Source organism: Periophthalmus magnuspinnatus, chromosome 13 (assembly GCF_009829125.3).
Source record: "Periophthalmus magnuspinnatus isolate fPerMag1 chromosome 13, fPerMag1.2.pri, whole genome shotgun sequence".
Taxonomy (NCBI): domain Eukaryota; kingdom Metazoa; phylum Chordata; class Actinopteri; order Gobiiformes; family Gobiidae; genus Periophthalmus; species Periophthalmus magnuspinnatus.
Genome location: NC_047138.1, coordinates 16,604,809 through 16,626,241, shown reverse-complemented (window position 1 = coordinate 16,626,241; position 21,433 = coordinate 16,604,809). Strand labels below are relative to the sequence as shown.

The 21,433-nt window shown below is 42.5% G+C and overlaps 2 protein-coding genes across 3 annotated transcripts in view; both read left to right on the top strand.

The window, feature by feature from the left end:
• The window catches only part of pcp4b (Purkinje cell protein 4b), an 86,302-nt gene that overhangs the window by 2,455 nt on the left and 62,414 nt on the right, over nucleotides 1–21,433 (top strand). Inside the window, exons 3-5 of one of the 2 annotated variants that reach the window (XM_055226068.1) lie at nucleotides 11,097–11,224; nucleotides 12,000–12,161; nucleotides 14,333–14,455. In XM_055226068.1, coding sequence (XP_055082043.1) covers nucleotides 11,097–11,224; nucleotides 12,000–12,161; nucleotides 14,333–14,455 — 413 coding nt within the window. Of the gene's footprint in view, nucleotides 1–11,096; nucleotides 11,225–11,999; nucleotides 12,162–14,326; nucleotides 14,456–21,433 lie in introns of both variants that reach the window. The other variant, XM_055226067.1, reaches the window with a different exon arrangement.
• sgcg (sarcoglycan, gamma) overlaps nucleotides 1–21,433 on the top strand; it is a 180,934-nt gene that overhangs the window by 150,129 nt on the left and 9,372 nt on the right. The gene's annotated exons all lie outside the window — the stretch shown is intronic.

The following is a 21,433-nucleotide window of genomic DNA, read 5'->3' as shown; positions in this document are numbered from 1 at the left end:
TGTTAAATGGTATTATCTTCAAAAGCAAAGCACTGCGGAGGAAATCTGCATACTTACATGTGGGAATTCCCTATAGTAATTACAGCCCAATAACTAAACCTGCCCAGAGGGAAGTCTGATCAATACCATGCCACTTGTGCATATTTTCCAACAAATTACTATACAGTAGGCATGGGGCAATGTCTCTTTGTGCACAGCAGTGCTAGTTAGCTCCCTGTGTCTCAAAGCTAATGCTTACTTTTATTAAAACGTAAAATATAAAAGGAATGACCAATTAAAGTTAAAGTTAAGACTAACCTTTTGTTTTTATATGTAGATTTACATTAATGTATTATTCCTTGGGTTAAGTATTCACCTCATTTGTAAAGTATTTAAAGTGTTCTATTCTGCAAAATCAACTTTTTCTGAGCTTTTAATCATGTTATAGTTGTTTCCCCTTCTTATTTACCTTCTCAAAGTTGTATGTGGAGTGATTTGTGCATGTTTGAGCAATCTTTAATTGCTTATTTTCAAAATGCCATATTGCTGATCAGCTCCTGTTTTCACCGCCACCGGTATATACCCACAACTACTTATTTCATTTTCCAATTTTATTTTATGTATCTCTTAATTGGTGATACACATAGGATTTGGCAGCAATGCGTAGTCATTTTGGTACAAATGAAAAGAATCCACCACTCGGTAGCGTGATGTGCAGCTATCCATCGGGGGTGCTCTCTTGTGATGTTGTTTATGGCGTTGTCAGCTCTGATTGGACACCTCAGTTTTCTAAGTCGTTTTAGATGAATATTGTAATTTAAAATGTCCAAATTATAACATAATGATCCACGGGTGTCATAGATTAGAACTATAGAGCAGACACAACCACAGTAGGTCTCTGCTGTCCACTGCCTGATCTTTGAGTAGACCTATTTTAGTGTGACTTGGTAAAAACTCCATAGATACAATTGGACAGGCCCTGGCTGTTGTGCACCTATCTAAAAAAGAACATCATGAGTACATTTTTTCTGCACAATCTGTTGTTATGGCATTTTTACAATTATTTTTATTATTACGGTATACAAAATGTACCACAAACTATTATTGTCAACCCTTTTTTCTCATGGAGGTGTGTGGTAAATGAATGGAGGTTTGGTTGAAGAAACAGTACTATGATGATGCTATGAATATGACCCCTCTTTTCTAGCATTTTGATTCTCCTGAGCTAACTGAATAACTAAAGAAGCTGCTTGGATGAGTGGTGAAGCATATTGACTCTAAAAACATTTGTCCAGTTGACAGATTTCAACCCTTTGCTATCCCTGGCATAACACAACAAAATAGTAGTAGCCTTGAGTTTGATATTGATGTTGCCTGTGGAGATTTGTTACAAGGCAGAATACACAGTAAGTAATCTGGAAAAGTGGGTAGATAAAGCTGGACACTGTGTATTACACTTTTATGGAATATTGTTAACATACAGAAACATATTGAGATCACCATGTTAACTTTTATTGTTTTGAAAATGCTACATTCGGCAAAAACAACGTATTAACATGTTTATTAAGTTTAAGTTTTGTTTTTGATGACTGATGAGTCCCTGCTCCTCCTATCTCCATTACTCTCCCTTCTCGCGCTATCACAATACAATCAGCATGCATTCCGCTAATGAAACTACTGCACATTGCATCAGGTTTGTGAAGTTGTAGTGTATTGTTTTGTATCTTTAAAAAAATATATATTTCTGCAAAATTATCTTGCAAGGTCAGGCAAATATTACTAACCAAAAAAAGGGTTTGATTAAGCCCGGGGGTGATCACTAGATCAGTCAAACATGCATGGATGACATCTAAAACCATTTCAGGCATGTTTTTGATGAGGGAACAATGTTATAACATGGTAGAAAGCTCCAAAAAGTTGATTTAGAGTAATACCTCCTTTTTAATGCTATGTTTCCCTTGGCAAAATGCCATCTGCATTTGACCCATCCTTCAAGTAACATGACAAATTGCAGCAAATTTTCCAAAACGTTTTAGAAGAAGCAGCCTCATAACCAATTCCATCAGTGACCACTGTGACAAAGTGGGCCTTTGTCCCTTTTTAATATTACTGTTCATTTTCAATAATTTTCCAATACAAAGTTAAATAGAACTATCCCGGGTTTGTTTTTTTTTAGTTTTTCAATTAGTTAAATCACCACACACACTTGTTAGTTTAAACATATTTTATTTGGTTAAATGTGTCAATTCAGTTTAATACTGCAATCCACTTACCTGCATCTCCACATGGCCAAACAGCCCTATGTCAGCCATTTTTATAGGCTTGGGTGTGGTTGCGGGCCAGACCATGTGGAGGGGAGAACTGGTTTAAGTTTGTTTATTTCTTTGTGTCAGTGTCTTCTGTATTTTGTTTCAATGTTCTAAGTGTTTATAGTTATTTTGTTAAACACTTTAGTTAAGGGCCCCTCCCCGAACCGCCACCTTAACGTGGTGGAGGGGTTTGAGCACCCGAATGATCCTGGGAGCTATGTTGTCGGGGGCTTCATGCCCCTGGTAGGGTCACCCATGGCAAACAGGTCCTCGGAGACGGGTCTGACTAAGAGCGGTTCAGAAGCCCTTCATGAAGAAAAATACAACAAGGCAGTTTACGTCGCCCGGACTGGCGTTACCGGGGCCCCACCCTGGAGCCAGGCCTGGGGTGGGTGCTCGGCAGCGAGCGCCTGGTGGCCGGGCCTTTCCCCACGGGGCCCGGTCGGGCCCAGCCCGAAGAAACGACGTGGGGCCGTCCTCCCGTGGACCCACCACCTGCGGGAGGAGCCATGAGGGGCGGGTGCGGAGAGATCCGGGTAGCAGTCGAAGGCGGGGACCTCGACGACCGGATCTCCGGACATGGAGACTAGCTCTGGGGACATGGAATGTCACCTCGCTGGGGGGGAAGGAGCCTGAGCTTGTGCGGGAGGTTGAGCGTTACCGGCTAGATATAGTCGGCCTCACCTCCACGCACAGCTTGGGCTCTGGAACCCATCTTCTTGAGAGGGGTTGGACTCTCCATTTCTCTGGCGTTGCCCGCGGGGAGCGGCGGCGAGCTGGTGTGGGCTTGCTCATTGCCCCACAGCTCAGCCACTGCGTGTTGGGGTTCACTCCGGTGAACGAGAGGGTCGCGTCCCTGCGCCTTCGGGTCGGGGACAGGTCTCTCACTGTTGTGTCGGCCTACGGGCCAAACAGCAGTGCAGAGTACCCGGCCTTCTTGGAGTCCCTGGGAGGGGTACTAGACAGTGCACCAACCGGGGACTCCGTTGTTCTCCTGGGGGACTTCAACGCCCATGTGGGTAACGACAGTGACACTTGGAGGGGCGTGATTGGGAGGAACGGCCTCCCAGATCTGAACCCGAGCGGTGTTTTGTTATTGGACTTCTGTGCTAGTCACAGCTTGTCCATAACAAACACCATGTTCGAGCACAAGGGTGTCCATCGGTGCACATGGCACCAGGACACTCTAGGTCGGAGGTCGATGATCGACTTTGTTGTCGTGTCATCTGACCTCCGACCGCGTGTCTTGGACACTCGGGTGAAGAGAGGGGCTGAGCTGTCAACTGATCACCACCTGGTGGTGAGTTGGATCCGCTGGCGGAGGAGGAAGCCGGACAGACCTGGCAGGCCCAAGCGTATTGTGAGGGTCTGCTGGGAACGTCTGGCGGAGCCCTCTGTCAGGGGGGTCTTCAACTCCCGCCTCCGGGAGAGCTTCTCCCTGATCCCGGGGGAGGTTGGAGACATGGACTCCGAGTGGGCCATGTTCTCCACCTCTATTGTTGATGCGGCTGCTCGTAGCTGTGGTCGTAAGGTCTGTGGTGCTTGTCGCGGCGGCAATCCCCGAACCCGGTGGTGGACACCGGAAGTAAGGGATGCCGTCAAGCTGAAGAAGGAGTCCTATCGAGCCTTATTGGCTCGTGGGACTCCTGAGGCAGCTGATGAGTACCGGCAGGCCAAGCGTGCCGCGGCTCGGGCAGTCGCAGAGGCAAAAACTCGGGGTTGGGAGGAGTTCGGGGAGGCCATGGAGGAGGACTATCGGACGGCCTCAAAGAGATTCTGGCAAACCGTCCGACGCCTCAGGAGGGGAAAGCAGTGCTTCACCAACACTGTTTACAGTGCGGGTGGAGAGCTGCTGACCTCGACTGGGGATGTTGTCGGGCGGTGGAAGGAATACTTTGAGGATCTCCTCAATCCCACTGTCACGTCTTCCGAGGAGGAAGCAGAAACTGGGGACCCAGAGGCGGACTCGTCCATCACCCTGGCTGAAGTCACTGAGGTGGTTGGCAAGCTCCTCGGTGGCAAGGCTCCGGGGGTGGATGAGATCCGTCCTGAGTACCTCAAGTCTCTGGATGTTGTGGGACTGTCTTGGCTGACACGTCTCTGCAACATCGCGTGGCGGTCGGGGACAGTACCTGTGGAATGGCAGACCGGGGTGGTGGTCCCTCTGTATAAAAAGGGGGACCGGAGGGTGTGTTCCAATTACAGGGGAATCACACTCCTCAGCCTTCCCGGTAAGGTCTATTCCAGGGTGCTGGTGAGGAGAATCCGACCGATAGTCGAACCTCGGATTCAGGAGGAGCAGTGTGGTTTTCGTCCTGGTCGTGGAACACCGGACCAGCTCTATACTCTCCATCGGGTCCTCGAGGGCTCATGGGAGTATGCCCAACCAGTCCACATGTGTTTTGTGGATCTGGAGAAGGCATTCGACCGTGTCCCTCGTGGTGTCCTTTGGGGGGTGCTCTGGGAGTATGGGGTCCGGGGCCCTTTGCTAAGGGCTGTCCGGTCCCTGTATGACTGGAGCAGGAGCTGTGTTTGCATTGCCGGCAGTAAGTCAGACCTGTTCCCAGTGCATGTTGGACTCCGCCAGGGCTGCCCTTTGTCACCGGTTCTGTTCATTATATTTATGGACAGAATTTCTAGGCGCAGTCAGGGGCCGGAGGGGGCCTGGTTTGGGAACCACAGGATTTCATCTCTGCTGTTTGCAGATGATGTTGTCCTGATGGCTTCTTCGAGCCAGGACCTGCAGCAGGCACTGGGGCGGTTTGCAGCCGAGTGTGAAGCGGCTGGGATGAGAATCAGCTCCTCCAAATCCGAGGCCATGGTTCTCGACCGGAAAAAGGTGGTTTGCTCCCTCCGGGTGGGTGGTGAGTCTCTGCCCCAAGTGGAGGAGTTCAAGTATCTCGGGGTCTTGTTCACGAGTGAGGGAAGGATGGAGCGTGAGATTGACAGGCGGATCGGTGCAGCGTCTGCAGTGATGCGGTCGCTGTATCGGTCCGTTGTGGTAAAGAAGGAGCTGAGCCGGAAGGCGAAGCTCTCGATTTACCGGTCAATCTACGTTCCTACCCTCACCTATGGTCATGAGCTTTGGGTAATGACCGAAAGGACAAGATCGCGGATACAAGCGGCTGAAATGGGCTTCCTCCGCAGAGTGGCCGGGCGCACCCTTAGGGATAGGGTGAGGAGCTCGGTCACACGAGAGGAGCTCGGAGTAGAGCCGCTGCTCCTACACGTTGAGAGGAACCAGCTGAGGTGGCTCGGGCATCTGCTCAGGATGCCTCCTGGACGCCTCCCTAGGGAGGTGTTCTGGGCATGTCCCACCGGGAGGAGGCCCCGGGGAAGACCCAGGACACGCTGGAGGGACTATGTCTCTCGGCTGGCCTGGGAACGCCTTGGGGTCCCACCGGAGGAGCTGGAGGACGTGTCCGGGGTGAGGGAAGTCTGGGAGTCCCTGCTTAGACTGCTGCCCCCGCGACCCGGCCCCGGATAAGCGGAAGAAAATGGATGGATGGACTTTAGTTAAGGGACTTGGGCCCTGAGAGATGGTTTTAAATGTAAGAGACGGCTAATGTTATACCCACAGCACCTGTGGAAGATATGGTGTATACCAGGGGGAGGTGCTTCCTGTGCAGGAGGCTATTTAAGCAGGGTTAATTAGACATTCAAGAGACTTCAGTGTAGCCAGGGTACACGTAGAGTTGTCCTTAGTTGTTTAAGTTCTGTTGCTTAGTTATGTTGGGCACTGTTAATTTTTGTAAATATGTATTTTTTGTCCATGGGGTACCACAATGGTGCTAATAAATTTTGTCTAATGGGACTTTTTTGAGTCTGTCTCCTACTTTGATGTCATAACGGGTGTGTGTAGCGGACCAAGGGATGCAGACTCGGTGCAGATTTACAGTATTTATTGTAAAAATGGAACAAAGTACGAACAGCGGGTGATCCGGAGGTGAGCAGGAACACGGGAACACAGGAACCGAGGACATGAAGGGACGACAGGAAGACAGGCAGACCAGACGGGCGTAGGGCAGAGCGGGCAGGAGACATCCAGGCCCGGAGCATGACAGGAGCACAGGCACACAGGCACGACAGGAACAAGTGAGGACGACAACGAACTCGCACTGAGTGTCTTCTCCCATCTCCCTTTATCCATGGCAGGTGTGGTGATTAGCCAGATGGAGAGCAGGTGCGCACGGGAGGAGCCGAGAGCTCCACCCAGCTCCAGGTACAAGCAGGTGAGGGAGGGGGAAGAGCACACAGGGAGACAAAACAAGAACAGAAAAGTCCACATCATGACATTCGACCACTCCGGGCCAGCTTCCCCACAACCCCAATGGATTATGTTGTCATATTGGCTGTTTTGGTTACAGCAGGACCCATCTATCATCATTTGTACATAGATTAAACAGCATATTTTACCAGATACCATTGTCCTTTACAGAAACACATCCAATTGAGACCTCATCTTAAAATGAGTTAATGAACGACTATTGCCTCCAGTGAAAGTGAATTGCGCTTGGACCAATGACCCTCTCCTCCCAGTATATCACGGGGAGGAGCATCTATAGCAGTGAAGGCCACAAATCTGCCCTGACATAAGCAGCATTTCCCAGTGGTGTGTGGGGCATCGGGGCCCATGTGGACTCTGCACCATCAACAGGACCTGACACAGCCCCCCCCCATTAATTGTCCATGCTGGCACACCCAGTTAACAGTCAGCAACTCTGGCTTGATTTGTGCACAGCAGAGCCCAATTTACTGTTGGATGGGGCCCGTAAATCCAGCCAAGGCCCCTGGACCATACAGTGCACACCGTCAGTCCTGCTTCCACCCGTCACGAGTTAATTGTCCAATATGAGCCGGATGTAAATATGAAGAGTCACATGGATACACTTAGCTACTCGGGACACACTGCAGAAATCAATATGGCCGCCACATGGGCTGCTGAGAAGGAACAGAGTCTGCAGTGGAGCTGTAGAGAAGAGAAGGCCTCTGTGATATAAATGTTAGATGAGGGAAGAAACAAATCTGGTGACTGGACTATTGAAGTCAATTTCAACTCAAACTTTCTCTGCTTTCTATAGGGAGACAAAAATCTTAAAAGATGGAAAATGTGTAGTTGACATGTAAACATCCTTGTTGACTTGACAAAGATTTTAAGGAAATGAACAAATACAATGAAGAAGGCAGTTACAGCACATAGGATCATCAACTTTATGTTTTAGTCAAATACAGAACCATTTTAGATGAAAACCACCATTTGTACCATACCAATACAATATCCTTCCAGCAGTAGAAACCTTATCAGCAGATTTAACATGTAGATGCATAGAACTGTTGCACATATAACATATGCACTAAACTAAAAGGATAAAATATATATATATATTTAATTAAACATGTAAATCTAATCTAAAAATACTTTCTAAATACAAATTGTTTGGTTTTGGTGATACATATAGCCTGGCTTGGTCCTTGTTTGGTCCTGGTTCAATCCTAGTTTAGACTTGGTGTAACCTTTCATTTATTTGATGTATGTTATTTTATGTATTAACATTAATTTGGGGACATTAGTATTTTGTTTATTGTCTTGTATTTATTTTATTAATAGTTCATATTTATTTATTATTTTATGTTGGGTAAGGTACATTTACTTAATAATAATTTTGGTTCCTATTGTTTTGTTTCGGTACAGCTCATTTTGGGGAGCGCACCAAGGAACGCGCATTAGGGCGCGCACATGTTAAGTTGGGGAGAATTGAGAGTTGCTGAAAAAAAACAGTTGAGCGGTGCACTGTCCTGCCGTGTTGGTTTTTGGGTAGCAAGGGAAACAGCAAGAAGAAGATAACACATACTATATCTAACTGTAACCCGGCATATCCACAGCCTCCAGAGACTGGTGAAAACAAAATATAAGGGTTACATTGGGATAGTTTTGGTTCGACCTGGTTCACAACCTGGTTCAGTACTAGTTTAGGCCTGGCATAGACCTGGTTCACTACTGGTTTAGGCCTGATTTGGTCCTGTTTTAGCCCTGGTTTAGTACTGGTTCAGTCTTGTTTTAGTCCTGGTTTAGTTTAGTCAAGGTTAATCTTGGTTTGATTCTGATATAGCATAGCCTCTTAATGTTTTTCGAGTCCCTGGGCATGCTCGCTCAAATCCAGACACAACCCTGACATCTAATTTGAAAGACAACCTCATCAAACCAAATTACTTTATGGGGTTTAACATCATAACATGATTAACTGCTGAAGAAAAAAATATTTAGTATAATGGGTCTACAATTGTTCCACCAGTTAGACAGCTTGCTTATGTTGACAAACCTCATCTCATATCCCACAAACAAAGATGTCCACCCTCCCATCATCTGTCAATCATCTCTACCTCCTCATCAATACACGGCAGACTATTGTTCCCATGTAAAGCTTTGTTCCTTCTGTCTCTTCCAAGCAGCTCTCTGTTTCACTGTATGTTTATGACAACAAATCAACGCTCGGAGGAGAACAGCGGCAGCCAATAACGCGCTCACAGCATCAGAAGCTCTGACGCTAAATCAAGTCCGACATGTCATTCCCGACGACAGTACTCCCCAGCTTCTGTAATCATCTCTTGTCTATAGCAATCGTCCACTCCCCACACAGCCAGGGCCCGTAGATTCCACATACGAGCTACTGTAGCGAGCACGGACCTAAGTGGCTTATTTGGCAGAGAGAGGAGGAGAGAAGAGGCAACAGATCAATCACCAAGATAGACTGAATATAAAATCATTCTCAAGTGGCAAATGAAAAGTGATCCCTTGGTCTTTACTGTGTGTTTTATACACAGAGCAAATGTCATCAAATAAAGGTGTAAAAAGCTGTTATTGATGGATTCAATTAAAAACTTTGGTGTAAACTCATTGGAGAAATAATTATAGTAAAATGAATCACAGCTTACAACGAAGAAATTGTGCAATAGGGACAGTGATATCAGTTTGGGATTTGAATATCTTTATCAGATATTGAAAGATGTCTAAATATTTAGCACTAATATTTTTGGCCCATGTGTATGTTTCAATTTCAGTGCATCATATGTGTCTTTTTAAACAGAGTGAGTGACTTCAACTGTGTATAGAGCAAAAATTAAGTTTACTAAAGATGCAGCAATATGTGAACATGATCACACAAAATATGATTGTGCAGCCGTACATTGCAAATAAATACAATTTGTAACTATTTTTGCAAAAGTTGAAAGATATTTTGTGAACTGCACTACAATTCTAATTACAGGTCCTGCCAAAATGTCTTGTCTTCTTGTTATTATTGCTTGGTCTAGTATATTTGTTAGTATAGTTTTGTTTAGTATAGCTGTGAACTTCTTTACAGATCTGACCTGTAACATGACTTGGTCACTCGTGTCCATGGAGATGAATTTTAGAGGGCCAATATTACTTTATTTTCTGATATATGTTATAATATTGTTTCCTTATCAAGACATACCCGGAGTTGTGTGTCATGATGCCTGCATTGTCTGTCTCCCTGTGTGCTCTCCCCCTCCCCTACCTGTCTGAATCCGGAGCTGGGCGGAGTTCCTACTCCTCCCGTGCGCACCTGGAGCGCATTAGCACAATCATCACCACCTGCTGTCGCGTATATGAGGGCTCGGCAGATGACACTCGGAGCCAGACCGTCCGCGTGTAAACGTGAATGTTCCAGCTCAAGTTTGTATCTCGTTACCTGCCTACTCGTGTCTTACTGGATTTTGTTGTTTCCCAGATTCCTGCTCCCTCGCTCGCTCCTGCTCCTGACCCTGCGCTCCAGCTCCGGTACAGTCCACTCCTCGTCTTCGCCTCCTGTCCTGTCTTGGTCTCCGGTCTGCTTCTCGTCTCCTGCCCTGGTCCTCGCTCTCTGGATTACTCCTGCCCGGTTCCCCCTGGTCTCGTCTCCGATCCTGTCTCGCTCCGGCCCTGGCTGTCTCCGTGTCTGCTCCGGACTACCCCCGCCTGGCTTGCTCTGTTCCTGAGTCCGATCCTGTCCTCGTCTGGTCCAGGTGTTACCCGTTTCTGCTCAACGCCTGGTTCGCCTCCCGTGTGTTTAATGAACTATTGACTCATATTATTTCACAAACTGTTAATAAACACTGTAAAACTCCCCCTAGTCTGCATTCCTTGGTCCGCTCCTGTACCTGCCGTTACGACATGTTTAATACACAAATTCTGCATATTTTTTTCCTCTCATATAGAGAGTCATGTAGTAATACAGGAAGTATTCCACTGTATTTATAAACTCCATACACCTTCAAAAATTATTTTGATAATTTCAGCCCTGGAATTTCCAGTCTCTTCTAAATAAAAGGTAACTTAACTTGTGAGACATCACAAGGTGCAACAGAGCATTTTGCACTTTGGAGATGTATACATACAAATAATAAAATATTACTCAAACTTGTGTGAACAAAAAAATACAGCTCCAGGTGTGTTTTTCATCAGGTATCAACATTATAGATTCAAGAGTTATTTTTAGGACCTTTAATGCCATACTGTGGAACATTCTAAAAACTAAACATTAACGTTTAACTAGCAGGTGTTGTGCCTCTCCAGAAAAGTTACAAAGTGAACCTTTAAGTAAACTATATGTTTTGACTCTTTCAAATATCTAAAAGTTAGTTTGGACTTTGGGTCAGAAAGTCTCTAGAGCAACAACACCAAATTACCATAGATTTAATTCTCACAGAATGCTAGTATTGGAGGGCGCATGTCAATCAAACTATAGCCCGTTATAATAATACGTGACCAAAATGCAAATATTCTAATATGCGTTTTTTTCCTCCCAGAAAAGGGCAGAGTGAGGATCTTGGGGCAGTCGAGGATGGCTTTGAAAGAGCAGTCTGTGGAGTTTGAATGTCAGGCAGCAGGATGGTCCCCTCTGCCCACACTGCACTGGAAACTCAACAACAGACAGGTACAAGCACTACTTACTATATAAGGTTTGTGCGTAAGCATATAGCTTAAATGAGGTATATGTTTATCTGTTCCACTTGTCAAAACATACGTAAGTATAATCTATGCCTTGAGTAAGCCTGTATTCTTTGGAGCTGAGTTTCTTAGGCCGTATCACTTGCTTGATTCAAAACTAATGTTATTAACAGTATTTGTGGATGCGCCACCCACTTCTATATGTGTATTATTACAAATGTTTTTTTTATTTTTTTTATTTTAAACCTTTAAACCTGGGGGCTTTACTATAACATACTCTTATTGTTCAGAATAAGTAGGAGGCTATCCCCCAAAACCAATATTATTCTAACACCTACTACTATTAAGTGTGGACATTTACTCAAAAATTTCAAATGTTTTTTAAAAGTATTGGATTTCATAAGCTGGGGTGGTCAGGAATTGTCATACATTTGCCATAATGTCATGCTCTTAGCCCCAAAGGTCCAGCACTTACCAGGGCTATAGTGATGTGTCCTTATTGGGTTTCCTTTGTACACTCCGATTCCCCATCAACCCAAAACATGTGCAGTAGGTAAAATTTTCCTGCTAAAATAGTCCTGACCAAGACTAGCTCAACATGTGGAGATGGGTCTGCTGCTCTTGACAGGTTGCCTTAGCAGTATTGAAGATGGGTCAAATACAGAGGACAAATTTCCCTATGGGGACGACAAAAAGTGTATCTTAACCTTAACCTTATTGTGTATATATGTAAGTGTGTGTGTGTGTGTGTGTGTGCGCAGGTGAGCAGTACTGATTATAACCTGAGTTCCGAGCAGACTGGACAGGGCCAGTTCTCCATCAGCAGTAACCTCAGTGTCAAAGCCTCCTCCAGCTGTGACGTTCACTGCCTGGTGTGTGTGTCAGCCATGACAGAGCCACTCAGCAGCACAGTCCGCCTCACTGTGGGTATGAAACATCAGCCTGGCAACATCAGTTTATGAAACATTCATCTTGTAACAATATACTTATATAGGAGCCAATAGTGGCTCAGTGGTTAGAGCACTTCTCCACCAACCCTGTCATTGTGTCCTTAAGCAAGATACTTCACCCCCCTTGCCTAGTATGTTTGGAGTGTGTGTGTGTGTGTGTGTGCGCGCGCGCGCGCGTGAGGGATTAGTCGAAGAGGCCGATGGTGCCGTGTCAGCCTCACTTCTGTCCGTCTACCCCAGGGCAGCTGTGGATATAGAAGTATCTCACCACAACCAAGTATGGAGTGAATGAATAATGGCTACAGTGTAGCGCAGAGCAATTCAACTCAATTTTCCTGAGGGTCAGATTTTTTGGAGTGTCATGACCTCGGGGTTGAAAAATGCACCACACTTTAAACACAATTTGGAGTCACACAAAATATGAATATATGTGAAATTGCTAATGCAGTACTGAGCCACCATCAACTAGACAACTGCCAACCCGGTTTGAACCAGAACTATTCCAGCATCAAACTAGGACTAAACTAGGGCCAAACCAGGACTAAACCAGTAAACAAGAGAAATTATATTTTGTGGTATGGCAAATTTCCTTTTGCAAGTCATCAATTACCATATGTCATCCATCCATAATTTTAATTTTTCATATATTAAAATGTCAATCAAAATGAGTTGTATGGTAAAGTACGCTGTTGTGCCAAACTTTATCTGACACTGATTTATAGATATTCATTTATGTCATACAAGACAATATTATAATTCCCAAAGGTCCCTTTTAGAGAACTGGTAATCAACATTTCTCAATTAAATCCATTCATTATTCACTCCTCAGTCACACTGAACGGTTGTATCAGTGGATGAAATGTCTTGCTCAAGGACATAACAAACTAGAGAATAATTTGAACCATCAGATAATCATTTCAAACAAGACCAAAGTTAAAGAAAAAACTGTTGTTGTTATTAAGTTGTATAATATAATATAAATAAGAGTTGACTCATGAGTTTGGAAGCCTGCAGTTGCATTTTTTCTCTCCTGTCTGATGTTTAAACATGCTGATTTTTAACCTCAATTTGATTCCATTTGCAGCTGCACTTGTACCATTTCTAAAGCACTTACTCCACAAAACTGCTGCCTGCCTTTGAATTAGAATGAGAGAATAAACAACTACAGGACACTATTTGCACTCAGATCTTAAAGGGCCAACACTAAAGCCTTCATTTACTGATCTATGTTATAATGTTGTTTCCTCATCAAAAACATATCTGAGTTGTGTTTCGTTTCACACATGTTTAACACACAAACTCTGCATATTTAGGCTGAGTTCTTCTCTCAAACAGAAAACTCTGTTCCACCTGGTGATGTCATGTGGTAATACAGGAAGTGCTCCACTGTGTTTTTAAACTCCGTACACTTGCTGCTACCTGACATCACAAGGTGGAACAGACCATTTTTGCTTTAGAGATGTAGACAGACTAATAATATTGTAAAAACAGCTCTTAAGGTCAGAAGCATCCAAAATTTAGATGCTTGACATTGACTTTGGTACGCTGTAGTATGATCTTTCTTTGGTAAATGGTGCAAACTTGAAATAGAGTCAAAAATATATATTATAGTATGGGGATACAAATGGAACAGTACCCTAAACAAACAAAATAAAATAAAATAACCTAAACATATTACAAAATTACAATATATAAATGCATTAGTAAACAAAACATGGTTAGACAGTTTTATATTATTGACTGAAACTGTACAAAAGAGTCAAATGTAAAATCTAACCTGCTAATTAGGCTAGTTGAACTGACTGTGTTACAAGCCTAAATTAAAGATGCACTACATAACTTTTCCCGTGGATGTTCTGCCAGTCCCTTGTCTCCATGGAGATGTTATTGCTCTGTCTGGAATGTTGTATGCCATTAAACTTATCTATCTTTCATTTAGAAAAAAAACTAAAAAAAACTAGGGCAGGGTCACCTCTTGATCCCGATAAAATCACCTGGCAAAATCCCAGGCAAAATATGAACAGTTGGAGAAGTAGATCCCATAAGCCCTCCCCAAGAAAAGTTACATAGAGCACATTTAAATTGCACCTACATTTTGTCATGTTAGTCTATGTGACGTCTCTATGTGTGTGTGTCAGTTGCAGAGGTGCTGGAGGATAGCGACTGCAGCGTTGCCGTGGCGTTACTGGGCTCTCTCTCTGCCCTGCTGTCTCTCGCCCTGCTCTGCGTCGCCACTGTCCTCTGCCTCAGACGAAGGGGACGAACAAGTAGGCACTTTTATTTCTCTGCTTAGATTACCGGAGGTGAGAAAGCGTTACCTCCCTTCGGTTATATAGAGAAAGTGTGATTAAAGTATAATGAGGCAGACAGGAGGATACACGCTGTGGCTTGGCACTGCCCCATGCTGGCCTATTCCAAGGGCATGCAGTATTTTTCTGACAAAAAGAGAACAGTTGTTGTCAGCACAAAGCTTCCCACCGCAGGATACAGCAGACAGGTCAGAGAGCAAGTGTTAAGGCCCAATAATGATTTCTCACCTCCTGAACCACTGCTGTGTTAGCCCGAACAAGCCATCATGTTTACAATGTCATATATAACAATTACAATGGTATATAATAGATAGAGGAGTACTGTGTGCAATTAGCCAGCAGGGGGAGTCAAGAGCTGATGTATACTGTTTGTACAATGAAACTAATGCAATACCAAGCAACCTTCTGAAGGTTCAACATCACCTGCATGATTCCATTGAAATCATACTACGGAACATTCTCCATTGTGATAGGTAGCCATACTCTCCATTATTATAGGTTTGTGGAGATGATTGTTCTATGTATTTCAGTGAAAAAATATGCTGCAATTTTAGATGAGTTTTAGGCTAAAAACAAGTTTTAGGCTTTAACAAGTAATAAAGCCAAGTCGATCAAGCCTGAGGAGACTACTGGTTCTGCTGCTACAATGATGTAATAAGATTGGACAGATGAAGGTTGTGGCACATAACTGGATGAACTAAGGAGGGGAAAGGGAGTGTATTTATAAGATGTTTTAAAATTCAAAAAGTAAAAGTAGCGGGGTATGACTGGCTGATGACATAAACTGCGGAGGGACAGCCAGGTGTAGATTTTTGCTAGTATTTTTTCTATATGTTCTGCTGGTTTTGCCCATACTAAAGTTCTTTACAAAACTAAATGTTGTGTTGTGTTTATACTAGAGTAGAGCAGGTCTGTTGTGTGAGAGATAACCAACAGCTCACCTCAGAATGGACTTTGTAATCCCTGTGACTGATTCAAGGCGCGAGGGATTATCAAAAATAGTGGTGACCCTTTCTCCCCCACTGCCGATTCTCCACCTGAAACTTCTAATACACTTGTCCTCGCTCTGCTGTCACGCCTGGTAGAAGTTTGTACTAAAGAGAACAGTGGCAGAGTGGTTAGCGCAAGGAGCATCAACACCAGGATTGAGGGTGGGATCACTTGGATGTCAGTGTATAATATTGTACGGACCAAAAAAAGGAAAGATGCCTTGTACCAGTTTATAGTACAAAATACACATTTCCACCTGTATGACATATAAGGACGTATTGATATTCATTTTTGCTATTGCTGGGAAAATTATATAGCTTTTGAGCCCACAAAGAAATAAAAAATATATTTTAGAGTATAAATTATTATTGCTATATTTTCAAAAGATTTAAGTCTCTCTGTCAGGCTTTTGTCCATGTGGTTGAACAAAATGTGTTTTGTCCCAGTACAGATGCATCGCAAAAGAAGCTCTTTGACTCAAAATAAGCCCAAAAATGTATAAAGCGTATACCATCTGAGAACCAGGAAGTGTGCTGGTTATTGTTAGCTTAACCATGATGCTTTGGACTCTGAAACCTGTGAAAAGCACTCATAACTCATCGCAGTGAATAATTAGGATAAGAGGAATGCGTTTGGAAAGTGAAGAATAACTTTGGACTGCTGCAAACCGTAATTGCAAATAAAGTGGTTCTGTTATTCACATTTTTAAGACTGTACAAAATTAGGTACAGTGCCCTTAAAACAAAAAAACTGTTAAGTTATAATGTTTTTTTAAAATATTGGATGTACTGTAAGGATCATGCAAAGGATCATGGTCATGGATCATGTAGTTTCCTCTATGTTTAGCCATCAAATCATGCAGAGCATACCATTCAAATTGGCAAAGTCAATGATAATATTATACAAACACTGCAATTGCTAGATCACAGTACAGTGTTACCAATTAGCTTGTCCTTTTCAAAAACATATGGACAACACACCATATGCTGCCCTTCTACAGAAAGACTTTGGACAGTATGGCAGCAGGGATGTGAATATAGCGACCACACCAACCCTTATTGTGTAAAAGTAGTTTGGACATCTCCCTGGGCTAGCTCCATCTGCGCCTATATTATCGTGCTTTTGTAGCAGCCTTAAGGACCTTTGGCAACCGTGAAGCAGCCTTACAGAACTCATTAGCGCTCCTGCATTCACTTTCCAATCGCAATTCACTCCAGGCTAACATATTACTGCTAAGGCTAATGCTAATAAACGCTAGGACATTTACAACTTTTGTCACGGCGGTATAGATGAAAGAACAACAGCGTGGTCAGTGAATAAACAAGTGATGGCTCATTTTCTTTTCTTACTATTTTTCAGAACGGGGCCTGCAGCAAGCCATAAGGTAAAGCTAGCCATTTGTTTTACATAAAGCAAAATTGGTATCTCAGTTTGCACATGGTCACATTTGACTAAGCAGCACAATAAGTCAATTTAGCATGCTCGGCTAATGCTAATTTCTCAAGTTAATAGGCTTTTGTTTTCTCTCATTATAAAAAGATTGAGACATGCATTTTTAAACCATACATGCATTAAATATAAAGCCTAATTACAATTCAAATAGCCAATATAAGAAGTAGATATTGTATGCTAGTTTATGGTTTTGTATTTGTCAGCCATTTTCTACACCCAAATGCGTTTTAAGCATGAGTAATTTTGATAGGTTTAAAATAAAATAAAAAGGCTTATCCCCCAGGGCACTAAGAAAATAAAAGGTGAAATATTGTCATTTTGAGACTGAAGAAAATTACTTGCTACCAAGTCTCCCACAAAATGACTGTAGGATGTCTTAGTTAAAGGTTAGTTCATCTGATTGGACCATTCATGTGGACATTTTACAGGTTCAGCCAATCAGAAAACGGGAAGATCTCTGTTGCTGGGGCGGGAGAGGGGAAGGTCAACCTGGGATATTCTACTGACAGAGGTGAGCAAAAGATAAAAAAAAAAAATAACAAAAAAGTTATAGAGTTAGATTTGAGTTTGTGAAGGGTTACATTGTACATTCCAAAGATTCCAAAATGTGTCTGTTTGTGAAATGCTCTGAAATATGGCTCAGTGGTTAGAGTGTTCATCTAAAACCCAGTGGTTGGTTGTTACATCCGTACCATAGACTGTAGAAAGAAGTGGACTAAGGGACTGTAACGTCACTCCTGCTCCAGTCAAATGAAAGTCATTTAGGCTCGCAGTTATGGGGTGAATCTGGAGCCAAGTTGCATATTAGGAATTCCGACTGTGAGTATCATAGCAACCAAAGAGCCAATCCAGAGCGAGGCTGTTGAAGGTAACGCCCCTCCCTGCCTGCACTGCTGGTTTAGCAGGTAGCAGGTGATTAGCGATGCTGTCAATAAAATCTGTTTCTAATTCTAGAGGGAGCAAACTCGGGGGAAGAAGGCATCTGTCTGTTATTACCGTTCATATCTTGAGTTACGGACACACTAGCGAAATAAAAAATACCAGGATCATGCAGAAAGGGTCAATATGAACATTTTAAGACCAAAATGATGAGCCTGATGAGCAGCAGTTACAGAAAGAGAGGTGACAGTGTTTCAGTGTAAAGTGAATTGGAGCCAGAATCAATCAAGCCGGAAGCGTGCTCATGCTCACTTCCTGTTTGGAACGTGGCGGCTAGCAGGTTAGATATGTCCATTTATATATACAGTCTACGATCCTGACTCATACATTTTGTGTTCTTGTGCAAGACACTTCATCCACGTTGACAGAAAATCCCAATCAGTCTCCCCCAAGTCAGCTCTGGCTACAGATATAGAATGTAGAATGTTATTTATGGCTAAATTGTTAATGGTATTAAAACAAATTATGAAATATCTGATATATTCTGTAAAATACTCCAAAATAAACAATAGAACATATTTTAATAAACTACATTGGCATAATAAACTAATTATGCAATGTACTAAGATAATTGTGCACTTTGTTTTACAGCACTTCTTCACAAAGAAAATAAACCCAATTGCACGCTAGCATGCTATCTCATTGTGATGTCAGAATACATTATGCTAATTGCTTTTTCCCTATTCACAGATACCTTCTTTAATGAACTCATTATTGGACCGCCCATCCCAATTACGGCCTCCAACTCTCTTGATAAGGTAAGATACACAACAGGCTAAACATGTAGTCATTTATTTATGAATTTGTAACACAATTCATGCTGTAAAAGCTTTCAGAACAGGGTACAAAATCATGTAAAGATGCATGAACACTGAAGAAGGCCTGGTAAAAAGCGAATGTGAAAATTAGTTTTTTTTTATAACTGTAATCTCCTTAGTCCTGCCCAGTGATCGGAGATTGTCGATGTTTATGAGGTAATTGTACCGCTGAGGGTTGGACCTAATGGATTTATTGATTCAGTTGAGGGGTCTGTATTGATAAGTGCGTGGTAATATCCCAGCATCTAATAAAGAACGGAGCAAGGTTGGAGCATATTTGTTCAAGGTCACGGGAGTAGTCTACTTAAAGCTTTTTCAGCATTGTAGGAATCGTTTGCAGTTCCAGTAACTCTTTTTTTTTTTTTTTTTTTTTTAATATTGCCCCTATTGGTCTTTCACAAGTCTTTCTGGCACTTGCTTTCTTTGGTGCAATGGAAAATTGCTTTAGCTTAATGGGGCTACGTGGGTCAGATTCTGTACCTTATTTTCCAAAAAGAACCACGACATATGGGGTCCTACAATGACTGCTACAAGAATCTATACTGTTCTGCTGTCCCCTGAAGGATGAAAATTACAGCCATCTAGGACATAAAGTAACAATATATGAAATCAATCAATTATAAAAGAAGTCAATAATCAGCCTTGACATGCATAGTCAAAATCCCAGAATGTTCCAAGAATATATACCGGTAATCTTTATCTGGCAACACTTTATAGCTACACATTAATTAGCATTAATAGTGTGTTATATAGGACCTTTAAACTTGTCCAGTTTAGAATCAGAATTACACATTTTCTATCGTTATGGAGCCTACCTGGTTGACTGAGGGATTACACAGATACTTAATTAGGAATAGAATTAAGGTATTTACTAAGTACAACTAAGCCTAAATCATTCTTAATAAACAATTTGTTCATTATGAATTAAATCTTTGTTCATACTTTTTTAAGACTAATTAAGGTGTAGTTATCATATCACCATATCTTTTTTGTTTCTACTCAGGTTCCTGATGTGATCTCTTCAAGCAGCCAGTCCTTCCAGAGTGACACACTAAGCGAGCAGAGCACCAAGCAAGTGCGCAGCATTACAACAGTTTGAAGTCTTATATGCTTAAAACTATCTAGCATTAACTTCTATATGATATAATGTCATAGCCGTATTGCATTTAATATTGTTTGTTTTAATATGTTACAAGCCTTATTTTCACTGCAGGTGTAGATTAAATATACAGATGTGAAAATGGTATGATATTTGTGGGCTCAGTGGGTGATGATAGCATGCAGTGTAGGATGCTGTCTACAGTAAACAACCCACCTGGAGACAGTTCATTATTGCACGTGTGAGACTAGCTCCTGTTGATATGATGTAATAACAATGACTTTCTACTTTTTGTATAATATAAAACTATTGTTACAGTGTTTATAAATAAAATGATTCATATTGCATTTACTGCTGTAAAAAGTTTCACTTTCACCTAATTTGGTAATTTGACAAACCAGAAATTTTAAAATGAGCTATGACAACACAATTGTTTTTTGTTTTTTTTCTTTCATTTGGCTATAGCTATATGGACAGGTGAGCCTCATTTTTGCTGTTAGCATAATGAAAATGCTAATTTTGTCCACACGCTACAGAAGGAATGCATAGAATATAACCATAACATCACCAAACGTTCACAATATGCCCCCTATTGAATTAACCCTTTAGACACCATCCCCCAGTATCTATTCTACAATAACTTACAATTGTGTGCATGAACCATGAGCACAATGACAGATTTATTTCATGTGTGGCGGGGCTGACATAACATTTGCATTTCATAATAGTGAGGAATGGAGGCGAGCGCAGAGCTATAGACCCACTGTATGAATCTCGGTGACATTTTACAGCACGGCTCTTATCAAAATGAGCTGTCCAAATAATTCCACGCTTGATGCCAAAAAAAGAGCATTGTCTTACCGTTTTCTTTTCACAGTAGTTTACAATGTGCTGATGTATCCCTGTCTTCTGCTATCTACTGTACAGCCTCATTCGTTTGACTCAAGGCTAGATCTTCTTGCCATGACACTTTTTTAGCTTCCCCCGTGATGTATTTGTGCTGACAAGCTTAAACAGGCGAATATGACTAAGAATAGCTCACCGAGTCAATCTGGTAAATGGGAAAGTGCTTGAAAATGAATGCGTTCATTTGCAGTCTACTCCACAGTGTGCTTACATGTTTGCCATTAGAAAGTAATGAATGTGTTGTGAGCTTAGCACATGGCTCAGTGCTGCAGAGAGCATGTAGAGGTGACAAGAATGTAAAGGGCCAATGCTTGGGGCTTTCAGGAGAAAAAGAATGCAGGGATACAATATTTGGCCAAAAACAAAAATAGTAACCTCTTTTACATTCAAAATGCTCCTTGTGGTGATTGCAATGTCACAGTTGTTTGACCATGTTGAGAAGAACTCTACTACTGGCCCGGAATTCTTCAGCAAGATAATTTCTAAAACCAAATGGATTGTTTCTGCATTTGTACAATGGCTACCGTCATATGCACAATTCAAAATGTTCCAAATACAAGTTACTCCAAAAATCCAATAGTTTCCAATGGTGGACACAAGTCACCAATTTATTTCTCTTGGGCATGTAACACACAGTAAACATCTAATACAATTTTGAGGTTATGTAATTATTCTAGTCATCTGATATGGCCCAGTTTCAAGAATCTTGTGATTCTAGGAATGGACTTGACG